Source organism: Anopheles stephensi, chromosome 3, assembly GCF_013141755.1.
Source record: "Anopheles stephensi strain Indian chromosome 3, UCI_ANSTEP_V1.0, whole genome shotgun sequence".
Lineage (NCBI taxonomy): Eukaryota > Metazoa > Arthropoda > Insecta > Diptera > Culicidae > Anopheles > Anopheles stephensi.
The window spans coordinates 87,709,809-87,722,941 of NC_050203.1; the positions used below are offsets into that span (position 1 = coordinate 87,709,809).

The 13,133-nt window shown below is 51.1% G+C and overlaps 1 protein-coding gene across 1 annotated transcript in view; it reads left to right on the top strand.

The window, feature by feature from the left end:
- LOC118514070 (cadherin-related tumor suppressor) overlaps positions 1-12,919 on the top strand; it is a 48,721-nt gene extending 35,802 nt beyond the window's left edge. The window contains exons 9-10 of the mRNA XM_036060596.1: positions 3,318-8,736; positions 8,844-12,919. Of these exons, the coding sequence (XP_035916489.1) occupies positions 3,318-8,736; positions 8,844-11,769 (8,345 nt within the window). The 3' untranslated portion in view covers positions 11,770-12,919. The remainder of the gene's footprint in view (positions 1-3,317; positions 8,737-8,843) is intronic.
- Positions 12,920-13,133: the final 214 nt, after the last annotated feature.

A 13,133-nucleotide genomic window follows, 5' to 3' on the forward strand; every position in this document is an offset into this window, starting at 1 on the left:
GAGTCTTCAACGGTGGGAAATGGTCTGATCGTTTGCTCGCGTTTACCAGCACTCACGGATTATTAGTAAAGTTCTTTCGTGGTAAATATTAATAGTACACCCAGGGTAAATGTTGCTGTTTGTCCGGAAATTCTATCCCAACCACTGTCCTCATTAGCTACCATTAGGTCAAATCCATAGACAACGTTTCCACGATGATGATTTTCGTTCGAATGCAATGTACCGTATGTCTACCCGCGGTTCGCCGATCAGCTTCCTGATTGTTGTTACAGGTTTAACACAGGGGGCAAAACGCAAAAAGAAAAGCCTGAACTAGACAGGACACGCAAGCGAAGCATAAGCGATGGGAGTGATTTCAACCGCTCAAAGACCGGCGCGCAGAAAGTTACCACCGCCGCCTGGAATGAGAACCCAAAATATTACAAATTCCATAAGATAAGTAGCAAGATACAGTCGGAACAGGACGGATGTTTTGCATGCTGCTGCTGCTGCTGTTGCTGCTGCTGTTGCTTCCCGAACTCTCTTTGCGAAAGTTCAGCTACAACAACGAAAAAAGCAGGCAACACACAATGCACTAAGCACAGCGCGCAAGGCGCAGCGTACTGTATTGATTCTTCGTGAGATCGTGACGTCAAGAGACACCCCGCGGCTGATAAACTACCTTAATAAATATTCACTCAATTTCCTATAATTCGTTTCCCCCATAACGTATTAAGCTCGTCCCCGGAGAGCGATGGCCAGCGGCTGCCAACTGTGCCGGAGCCGTGGCGCATTTCTCCCATGCAAACTCGGATGTTGCAATAATATCGATGATCTGTTCTGCACTGATCTGCAGCAATTGAAACAATCGTGCGCCGATTGGCAGCATAATTCCGAGCGTACGATTTAATTTTCCCTGCACTGGGCGCGCTACTCGGAGGCTGCGCTCGTCGGGGCAGCAGGAGCTGAACTGTGTGCTGCACACTGGCACTGCGACGACGGCATTTTGACAGTTTCGAGTGGACCGCTTAAACTAGGGAGAGAAACTAAAGCGAAGGGTAAGGATCGGCGCACAAAGAGTGTCTACCGCGCGGATTGCTACCACGGGCATACGCAAAAGAAGTGATCGTGATGGGGAGAATTTCAGCACGAACGCATCCCTATTGGCCAGCAGCTCGGAACCTGTGTGTAAGCAGGTTTGTGTGAGTGTTCGTGTGCGTGCGTGTGTGTGTGTGTTGCTGTTGGGGGGGGGGGGCAAAAGGGGGGGAAAACGTGGGTCGGCTGAAGCACTTGTTTTTCTTTCCTTTCTGCCTCTGTCCACGGTGTGCCTGTGGGATACGGTGGCACGAACACACGCACCGAACCGGGCCCGGGTATTCCACGCGAGCAGCGACCAACCTCTCGAGCTATGTCACACACTGCGCACGTTATATGTATATAACTGGAAACATTTTATTACCCCGGGCTATAAATACTTCATCTGCATAAGGCTTAAAATTTGTAAAAAATAATATCAGCTATTCATTCTTCTCAGGTTGCCCTCTTCTCAGTTATATCGTGCACCTCTGAAAATCGATGCTGAGGCTGGCGTTCATTTGAATGCCTCTTGAATTTCGCCCCTTTCTTTCCCCTTTTTTTACATTCCTTTGTTATTGCGGTCCGAGTCTTTCTCTCCCGCTCCGCTGACTAGACGCCATCTTCCCTCTCTGCTGAGAAGAAAAATATATTTTCCTCTGGACCGTGGGCTTTTGCAAAGCTCCTTAGCAAAGCTCGTCATGGAACGATCGAGCGACACGACACTAAGTAGCACTCTCCCGGCCAGCTGAACTCTACGCGCCGCGAAGCTCAATTTGTACGGGGTGAGAATGAAAAGAGCTTAAGATAATCTTCATCGCCGTAAGATACCAGTGCGAAGACATTGCTGCTCTTGGGCAAATCCTCAGCTCCGTCTCAGCGTGCTTCTGCTGGCTGGTTTGTTCGGTGTGCTTATTGGTGTGCTAGAGTTAAATAGAAAGAATCATGCCGTTCACTAACTATAGCAATAGCACTAGTAATTCTAAGTTGAAACTGATGTTTAAAATTTCAAAACCGTTCTTCGTTGGTTGCAATAGATTATGGCAAGTGTTTGGAGCTCCAATTCATTCCGTTAAAAATAAACACAAAACATTGCACTGAAATATGCTGCTACAATCGAACAGCACACACAGTGCACAGCATCCCTTCTATTCGATCTAGGTTATCATCTGGCGTGTCGTTCGTTTAAGGATCGTTTGCTATTTTCACGGTTCACAAAGAACCCCAACGCGTGTGGAGCTCGCTCAGGCCTAAACAATTACATCCCGCAAAAGGTGCGTTGCTTCCGGCTGGCGATGGCCAACAATGGAGCGATCGGAGCGGTCCCCGGCAGGCACGGCAGGATAGAGCAAAAAGTAACCAAAACAATTCTTGGCCCTTACGACGTCGGCTAACGAGCACCCGGTGGCAGTCGCAATGGTGCAATTATTGTGCCATAAATGCGAAACATTGCAGAAGACACACATATGCGGACGCATGACGCTGTTGAGATCAATAAATAAATCTGATCTGACCCCGCGCATACCCGCCGGAATCGTTCTGTGCTGTGAGGAACAAAAATAATAAAATTCCGCTACAAACACACTATAACCGTTCCCTTTTTTCCTCTTTCGCTCAAAGAACACCGATTAGCTAATACAAACGTTGCCGTCGCCGGAATTTCCATCGTTTTCTTGCACCGAGCGGCAATAGACCCGATGCCCGGCGTTCGGAAACGTTAATAGAACGTCCAGTGCGCTCTGCATTATACCCCTGCCGTCTAGCATTGGCCCTTGAATCGCTTGAATCGTTTACCTTTCTTTTATCACTTCCATCTTGCGCAAACATTCGTATGTTTGCGTGCCTTGTTTGGATACCGTCGCTGTATCTCGCGTGTCGCGGAGTCCTGAAAAATCTGCAAAAAATGCGCTTCACGGTGGATAGAATAGCTAACTAGCCCTGTGCTGGCGCAAGCAATGTGTGAAATGTTACGATCCCGAACCTATCGTAGCGTTGGTATGAGCCCTATATTTGTTATTTTCCCAGCTTATTAAGCCCAAAGTGCTTCACTGTATTATGTTGAGCTAATACGGGCATACTAATACTAATCTCAATACATTTAAGATCAAAAAGAGATCTCATTTATAATGTTTCTTAACAATTCTCAAAATTAAACTTCAGTCAAGAAGATTAACTACAATTTGAACCCTTTTTTACCATCTTAGTTTGTATCAGCAATCGAGAAGCAGTTCCATTAAATCGTCCCCTATATCGTTTTCTTTCAGGATCACCACCGCTTACGGGAACTGGTACAGTACGCGTCTTGGTACAGGATATTAACGATCACAATCCAGAGTTCGAGCGGCAATCGTACCAGGCGACGATAGCGGAAAACCAGCCGATCGGAACTCGAGTACTGTGGCCAAAGGCTACCGATCGTGATGCGGGTCTGAACGCGAAAATTCGCTACACGCTGCTCGGTGAGCATTTGAGCCGCTTCCGACTGGACGCCTTTAGCGGAGAAATCACCACGGCCGCCGTACTCGATCGCGAGGATATGCCCATCTATCACTTTACGCTGATGGCTCAGGACAGCTCCACCACGGAGCCGCGGGCGACGCTCGTCAATCTAACCATCAACGTGCAGGATGTGAACGATAATAGTCCAGCATTCGGTGCGCCTACATTCCATGTCAATGTGCCCGACCGCATCAAACCAGGCCAGTTCGTGTTTGGGGCGAAGGCGATCGATCGCGACGAAGGTGTCAATGCACGGCTGCTTTACTCGATCGTCGGAACGGACGCGTCCAAGTTTCACATCAACGAGCATACCGGAGTGATCGAGGCGGCAGCTGAGCTGTCGACACCGCTGTCGGGCACCAACAACGATCGCGTATTTCGCCTAGCGATTGTCGCAAAGGATCAGGGCTACGAGCCGCGTTCGGCAACCTGCGAGCTCGCGATTTCTCTGCGATCGGCTCATCTATTTCCCGTCTTTTCCTACACTTCCGAAACACAGTTCGTGCTGCCGGAAGACATCGCAGACGGTAAGATGGTGACAAAGTTAGCGGCAACATCACCAAAGAAAGGCGCCGTAGGTACCATACGGTACGCCATTGCTGGAGGCAACATTGATGATGCACTGCGCATCGATGCGAACACCGGTGAAGTTGCAGTGAATCGCAACGGGCTGGACTACGAGCGCCACCAGCAGTATGAGGTGTGGATAGAGGCTGCCGACTCTGACCGTCCGAGCCTGCGCAGCGTGCTGCAGCTGATTGTTAATGTTACCGACGCGAATGACAACACGCCCGTCATGGACCGGTCGGTGTATACGGCGGAAGTACTGGAAGAAGAATCGCCGTCACAATTGGTCACGAAAGTGTCCGCCACGGACGCAGATTCGGAGGAGAATGGTCAGATTACGTATCGATTGCGCGATGATTTCGAAAGCTTCGAAATCAACACCGACACCGGTGAGATCTACACGACCACAAGGCTGGACCGTGAAGACATTGCGCAGTATACGTTGATTGTGGAGGCGGTCGATCAAGGTGTACCGCAGCTGACCGGTAGTGCAACCGTTTTGGTAAACGTACTCGATAAAAATGACAATCCACCCAAGTTCACACGCCTCTTCTCGGTGAACGTTACCGAAAATGCCGAAATAGGACAGTTTGTGATCAAGATCACCTCGTCCGACTCGGACATCGGGATCAACGCGAATGCTACGTATATTTTCACCGAGAACCTCGGCAGTAAGTTCTCGATCGACTCCACTACCGGTAATGTAACCGTAGCAGGTCATCTGGACCGTGAACAGCAAGACGAGTACATTCTGAAGGTGGCAGCAGTTGACGGTGCCTGGCGTACGGAAACACCTCTCACCATAACGATCCAGGATCAGAACGATAATGCGCCCGAGTTCGAGCACAGCTACTATAGCTTTAACTTCCGCGAATTGCAGAAAGCGATTACGTTCGTTGGTCAGGTGATTGCGACGGATCGTGACAAGCAGGGCCCCAATTCGGTCATTTCCTACTCGCTACAGCAACCGTCCGACTTGTTCACCATCGATCCAGCGACTGGTGAAATCTTCAGCAAGCGGCGCATCCACTACAAGCACACGCAGATGGAGGCTTCGCCCGAAAACAGCTTCACGCTAACAGTTCTTGCTACCGACAACGGCAAGCCCCCGATGTACACCGAGTGTATGGTGAATATCAACGTGGTTGACGCCAACAACAACCCGCCCGTCTTTAGTCAGAGCGAATACATGGCGCCCGTACCAGAGGGAGCGGATATTGGGCAGCGAATCGTACAGTTGACCGCGCGAGACGAGCTGGATTTTGGTGTGAACGCTGAAATCGAGTACCACATAGTCGGGGGCAACGGATCGGACCATTTCGCCATCAACAAGCTCGACGGGTGGATCGTCGTTGGTCGGAAGCTGAGCGAGGTTTCGGCAAACCCTGGCACAGTGTACATCTTACAAGTGCGAGCCGTCGATCGGGGCGTACCACCACAGCAAGACGAGGTTAGTGTAACGGTCGTCGTAACCGGCACAAACCGATTTGCACCTGTCTTCCAAAGCCCTTCCTACCAGGTTATTGTGCCGGAAAATGAACCAGTTGGCTCAACGATCCTTACGGTGAGTGCACCGGACAATGACGATGGCCCAAACGGAATGGTGCGCTACGCGATAATAGCTGGCAACGAACGGAACGATTTTATGGTGCACAGCGTGACTGGTGCGGTCAGCATCCGGAACTCGCTTGATTTCGATTTGATACAGGTCTACCAACTGAACATTACCGCCGAGGATCTTGGTTACAAACCAAAACGATCCATTGCCATGGTCACAATCACGCTCACCGACATTAATGATAATGCGCCATACTTCAATCAATCGCTGTACGATGCATACGTGGCCGAAAACTCGCCCGCCAGCACGGTCGTGTATCGGGCGCAGGCTCACGATCGAGACTCACCTAAAAATGCCATCATCAACTATGCCATTGTGGGAGGCTCTGGGCGAGAGCTGTTTGCCATCGAGACTGCTACCGGTATCATTACGTCGCGAGCGACGTTCGATTACGAAGAGCAAGACCAATACACGCTAACCATCTCGGCCTACAATCCCGATTCTACAATGCGCAACGAAACCAAGGTGATCGTGCACGTTACGGGCGTGAACGAATACTTCCCCAAGTTCATCCAACCGGTGTTCCATTTCGACGTATCTGAATCGGCAGAAGTGGGGTCCAGTGTGGGTATTATAGAAGCAACCGACAAGGATGCAGGCGAGGATGGTAAGGTGTACTACCTGCTGGTGGGTTCGAGCAACGACAAAGGCTTCAGCATACATTCCAGCACCGGCGTACTGGTGGTGTCACGCAATCTCGACCGCGAGACGCAATCTCGCGTGGTGCTAACGGTTCTGGCAAAGAACTACGGAGGCATCCGAGGAAACGACACTGATGAAGCGCAGATCATTATCTCCATCCAGGACGGCAATGATCCACCAGAGTTTCAGCGTGAACTCTACGAGGCTAGTGTTTCCGAGGGTGATCCCATCGGAACAAAACTGATCGTTGTTAAGGCCGTAGATAAGGACGTTCGGCCGCAGAACAATCAATTTAGCTTCTCCATCATTGGCGGCAATAACGATCACTCGTTCAAAATCGATCCTCAGACGGGTCAAATTGAAACGGCGCGAAAGCTAGATCGAGAAACTGTTCCGCTCCACAAATTGCTGCTAGGCGCGATCGATACAGGCACACCTCCCCAAACGGGCACCACGATTGTGCGAATCACCGTAACTGACATCAATGACAATGGCCCTACGTTCGATCCGAAGGACACGTTTGGATCGGTGCTAGAAAACGAACCGCCCAACACCGTCGTCATGACGTTAGCCGCAAGTGATCCCGACCTCCCACCGAACGGTGCTCCCTTTACGTATCAGTTGGTCGGAGGCCGTCATAAATCTCTATTCACGCTCGAACGTCACTCCGGCGTGCTAAAGACGGTTCGCAGTCTTGATCGGGAACAAACACCACAGCTGGAACTGCTTGTCGAGGTGGAGGATAACGGAAAGCCTCGCAAGCGAACGCAACACACAATTACTGTGAATGTGCTGGACCAAAACGATAGTCCATCGACACCGCGAACCGCACACGTGCTGGTGTACGTCTTTGGCGGTGGCCCGTTACATGGAGACATTGCCAGCGTGCACCCAAACGATCCCGATGTAACAGGCGACTATCGCTGCAAGCTGCTAACCGATGTCAATAAGCAACCCGTGACAGCATTCACGATTCCAAACGGTTGTCAGCTACGGCTTACCAATCCTAACCGCATTCCTACGACTGGTCATACGTTCCTAGTGTCTGGCAATGACGGCAAACACCCGGACGTCACCTCCACAGTTTCGGTAGAGTTCTTACACTTTGATAACGCCACAATTGACCAGTCGATCACGGTCCGCCTGGAGAACATCAACAGTGCAAACTTCCTTGCCAACTACTATCGCAACTTCATCGACATAGTAAAAGCGTCTCTTGAGCCAGCCGACGATCTGATATTGTACAGCCTGCTAAACTCCGGAAAAGCACTTCATATTACCCTTGCAGTACGGAACACGCCGCTCAAAGGATACCGTTCGAAGCAGCACGTGATCGACCGGATTTCGCGCAAGCTTGAAGCAATTGGACAGCTGCTTCCCAACGTTCTCACCACGGTCGGTTACGATCCCTGCCGTTCCAAGGATACATGTGCCAACGGTGGTGTGTGCAGTGCACGTATTCAAGTACACCCAGAGGAGGACAATCTCATCACCGATAGCCAGTCTCTCGTATTTGCTTCACCGCCGGTGCGGCACGATTTTGCTTGTACCTGTCCTGATGGTTACACTGGCGCTCGCTGCGATAAACGACAGGATCCATGTTCGCCGAATCCATGTCATGCAGGAGGCCAGTGTCGTCGACAAGGGTACGACTTTCAGTGCACCTGTCCTGCAAATCGAGAAGGGAAATTCTGCCAGCTGGAACGCGGAGACATTTGCTCTAGCGGTCCCTGCAAAAATGGCGGTTCGTGTCGCGAGAGTTCGGACGGTTCCTCCTTTTTCTGCCTGTGTCGGCCGGGGTACCGAGGCAATCAATGCGAGACAGTGGCAGACTCGTGTCGACCAAATCCATGTCTACACGGTGGTTTGTGCGTTAGCCTTAAACCGGGCTACAAATGTAGCTGTGTCGAAGGCCGATACGGGCGACACTGCGAGAAAACTACGTTTGGATTCCGTGAATTGTCTTACATGGCGTTCCCGGCGCTTGATTCGGCCACCAACGATATATCGGTAGTGTTTGCCACCACTAAGCCGGACGCTCTGCTAATCTACAACTACGGTATTCAGAGCGGAGGCAGGTCCGACTTTGTTGCGATGGAAATAGTGAATGGAAGAGCGGTCTTTTCGTACGGCGGCGCCCGAACTGCCATCACTTCCCTTGTGGTGGGTCAGAGCACATTAACTGCCAGTGGACGGAATGGGTCTATTTCAAATGGAGAATGGCACAAAATCACGGCCACACGCAATGGACGCGTAATGTCCCTGAGTGTCTCGAAGTGCACGGACAACGGCGACTATTGCGATGATTGCCGACCGGGCGATTCCAGCTGCTACGCTGACGATACAGGTCCTACAGGGTAGGTTCATTAATTTCTTACTTTGTAAACTATCGATCTTCACTGCCTGTGGGTTTATTAAGCATTAATTCGCTCTTTCTCTCTCGGTGTCTATTTGTCGTTTTCAGCACGCTCAACTTTAACAAGCACTATCTGCTTGTCGGAGGGCTTATGGCGGCGGATCCGGTGCTCGAACGACCAGGTCAGGTACATTCGGATGACCTGGTAGGATGTGTGCACAGCGTCTCCATCAACGGGCGGGCACTGAATCTGAGTAATCCGATTAAATCTTTCGGTATTGAATCGACATGTCAACGCAGCACAGGTAGTAACGGCCCATGTGGCCTCGGATTACCCGAAGATCCGGCCCAGCCCCTCTGCGGTCCGTACGGCCAATGCATGGACCGATGGCATACGGCCATGTGCCGTTGCGGTGGAGCAATCCTGTCTCCTGACTGTTACGGCTCCCTGGACGCATATTCACTGCAAGACGGCGCATTCATCGAGTTCGAAATAACGGAAAAGCACAAGCGCATGCAGCTGCTGGAAAGCATATACAGTGGCAAAAGCTGGATCTGGAGCTACGATGTAACACGCAGCAAGCGGCACGACGGTCATGTCGCTCCCACGCTGACGATCGCCGAAGATCCACCCAAGTATATGAGCATCATGTTCAAAACAAACAAGCCGAGCGGAGTATTGATCTATGCCGCGACCAGTAGCAAACACTATACCGCTATCGAGCTGCGAAATGGCCGACTTTCATATACCTCGCACCAAACGTCCTTCGTGAACGTGTCCGCATCAGCCGGCGGTGGACAGGACGGCCATTCCCTGGCTGACGGCAGTTGGCACAATGTGACGCTCCATTCGCACAACCGCATACTGCAAGTGTTGGTTGACGGGCGTATTGTGGTGCCGGAGTTGGATGCGACGGGCGTGCACGACTTTCTCGATCCATACCTTACCGTACTGGCAATCGGCAACGTGCGACGGGAATACTTTAGTGCTGGCGATACCGAACCAATGCCAGCCTACTTTCAAGGTTGCCTAGCCAATTTCACCATCAACGGTGAGGTACAGCCGTTTAACGGATCTGGCAGTATCTTCCGCAGCGTCGTCCATCGTGGCAACGTGGCGCAGGGCTGTGTCTGGAGCGTTCTCGGCACGGCACAGGTTACCAACCCGCTCAACATTGGCATCACGCTGGTGATCGTATTTTTCGTGATGCTTTTGATCGGCATTTTCATCTCGTTCCTGGTGGTGCGTTGCCGTCGGCAACACAAAGAAAAGAGCGGCGCTCTGGGCCACTCTTCCACTGCACTACACTCCAAGCAAAATGGAACCGGCGGATCGACACTGTTGGCCGGTTCGGGACTGGTCTCGTCAGGTGGTTTGCACAGTGACGGTAGTGGGCGCGGTTTGCATGCAAATGATCTTTCTGTGGTAGGATACCACTCAGAAGGAAGTGATATGCTGCGTGGTGTGAGCGGCCATCACCTCGTCGGTCCCGAACTCATCTCGAAAAAGTATAAAGAGCGCGATCTCGGCAGTTCAGAACCTCAAAGACCTCAGCGACCGGATATAATCGAGCGGGAAGTGGTGAGTAAGAGTCCACCGTTGCCTCCTCCGAGCCAGTCGCATCATCCGTCAGCGCCCCACGATCACACCAACAACCCATCCTCGATGGATCTAGGCTCAGAGTATCCGGAACACTACGACCTCGAGAACGCCAGTTCGATCGCACCTTCCGATATAGATATAGTGTATCACTACAAGGGTTACCGGGAAGCAGGCGGTGTACGTAAGTACAAGGCCACTCCACCCCCCGTTGCTACGGCCTACACGCATCATAAGCATCAGACGTCAGCAGCAGCAAACCAACAGCAGCATCGCCATTCGCCACATCACGCCGCTGCCGGTGGACCTTACGCACCTCGGGTTTTGCCACCGCCCCAAGCTAGTCAACCACCGCCATCGAATGGAGCAGCACACGCGCGCCAACACCAGTCAACGCCACTGGCAAGGCTCTCGCCCAGTTCGGAGCTTAGTTCACAGCAGCCACGCATCTTGACGCTGCATGACATCTCCGGCAAGCCACTGCAAAGTGCACTGTTGGCCACGACATCCAGCTCGGGTGGCGTGGGAAAAGATGCGTTGCACAGTAATAGCGAGCGAAGCCTCAACAGTCCCGTGATGAGCCAGCTTTCGGGACAGAGTTCGAGCGCGCGCAGTCGCAGTAAGAATCCCAACGGAGTTCCTTCACAACCACCGAACGTAGTGTCGGTTAGTTCCGTCGTGGTACCAGTGGGCCATGGGGGCATGGGCCTTACCGCCGAAGAGATTGAACGGCTGAATGCGCGCCCCCGTACATCCAGTCTCGTCTCGACGCTGGATGCGGTGTCCAGCAGCAGTGAGGCGCCGGCACGTGTGCCAGCTCCACATCTTTCACACATGCACCACTCACCGGCAGACATTGATGCGCATAGCTCTACCTCTACGGACGAGAGCGGTAACGATAGCTTCACATGCTCCGAGATCGAGTACGACAACAACAGTCTGAACGGTGACACGGGCCCCCCCAACAACGTGGTCGTTGGCGGCAAGTACGGAAAGGGCCGTGATGATCCGGGAAGACGTAACGATGTTGGTGGAGGCGGCGGTGGAGGTCCTGGCGGAGTCAGCGGTGGGGTCGGTGTGGGCGGAAATGGAAGCGGCGGTGGTGGCAAGGGAGCACCGCATCTACCACCAGCCTCGTCCTACGATGGTTTCGATTCTTCGTTCCGAGGATCGCTCAGCACGCTCGTTGCGTCGGACGATGATCTTTCCAGCCACATGGTTGGAATCTACCGACAGCCGAATGGAGGCGCTGCCTCACCGTCGGCCACCGGCTGGGACTATCTGCTGAATTGGGGTCCCAACTTTGAGAGTCTCATGGGTGTGTTCAAGGACATTGCCGAACTGCCAAGCGACGTAACGGTCAACGGTCGAGTGCCAAACTCGCTGCGTATTCCTACCAGCGTTCAGTCAAAACCTTCCGAGGAGTACGTTTAAATGACGAACGGCATCCCCGAACGAAGGTTCACCAGTTCATCAACGTTGTAACATTTTTGTATAAAAACTAAGCAAATCAAGCAAATGCAACCTCCCACTGTTCGCATCACAAATAGGTAGAGCAAATAACAAAACTAGCTAAGGAAACCCTCGTGTACATAAAACTACCATGCCTCGAATGCAGAACCATCTGAGATTAGCAATTAGTTAACGAACTAAACGTGTAAGCGCAAAGTATGATCGGTGCAGCGCATTCCATCCGTAACTGGGCTGAGAAATGAACAATAGGAGAGCTAGTTCAACGGAGGTACTTTTTAAACGGTGGTACCTTGTATCAAGGTCCTAAAGCTGTATGTAGCATGTACGACTGTCTAGGAACTGCACCAATTAGAAATCTCTCTATGCATTTATGCACCCCCTTCGTTAAGTGTCGGCTGCAGGACAATTGATCTATCATCAGGAATGGTTCGCTCCTGAGACGGATCGTTTTTATCGTTAAAAAAAGAAAACAGAGGCAAAAGATGATAGAAATGCAGTGCTATGCCCTTTAAGGTTTAACGAAACGTGCACAAGAGCACGCTTGCTAATAATGTGTACATATAGTAGAAGACAAAAGGCGCTGTTCGAGCCGAATCGGGCACTGAATCGATGTAGCGTGTAAGCTTCTCTTGCCATATGCTTATAAAGATATAAGAAAAACTCATGCAGGGATAGCAGCTGCAGTGTGAGGGATCCGCATGAGCCTATGATTTTAATACGTTATGAGACTGTTTTATTTTTAGCTTTCAAACTCAGCGTAGGTAGTCGTGCTGTATTATAATTATAGAAAGTATTGCCTTTTAGCTTTTGTTTTTAACTTTTGCGCAGTTTTATTTTCGATCTGTGCCCCCTGGGGGTTTTTAATGAACCTTGACATTGCCGGCAGTACATAATGGCAGTGTACACACTGTTCGAAGATGAAATGCAACGATTTTAAAATCACTATCAAACCACGTGCAAGTCTAAAGAAAAAACAAATCTTTTCGGAACAAAATAAAACAGTTCATCTGTTTTTAACTGAGCGGAACACTAAACGGGCGGCCGCCAAACAGGTCCATTGTAACGTATAGTTGAAGAATAAATTTCACACCACCGTAAAATTTTAAAGAAAGTATGTGTCGTTGCACCATCATTCAACCATGTCCGAAACTCGACTTTAAGCCTTCCATTACTGGCAAGCACCCGTGACTGTTTTGTCCACCGATAATTGCCAGCCCACTACACCCGAAAAATGGTACCAATGTCAAATGTGTTTTCTAGTGTTGGTGGTGACTGCTGTCCGGAAAGGTGCGATTGCTGCAACTGCACTGAAGGAGACGCTAATT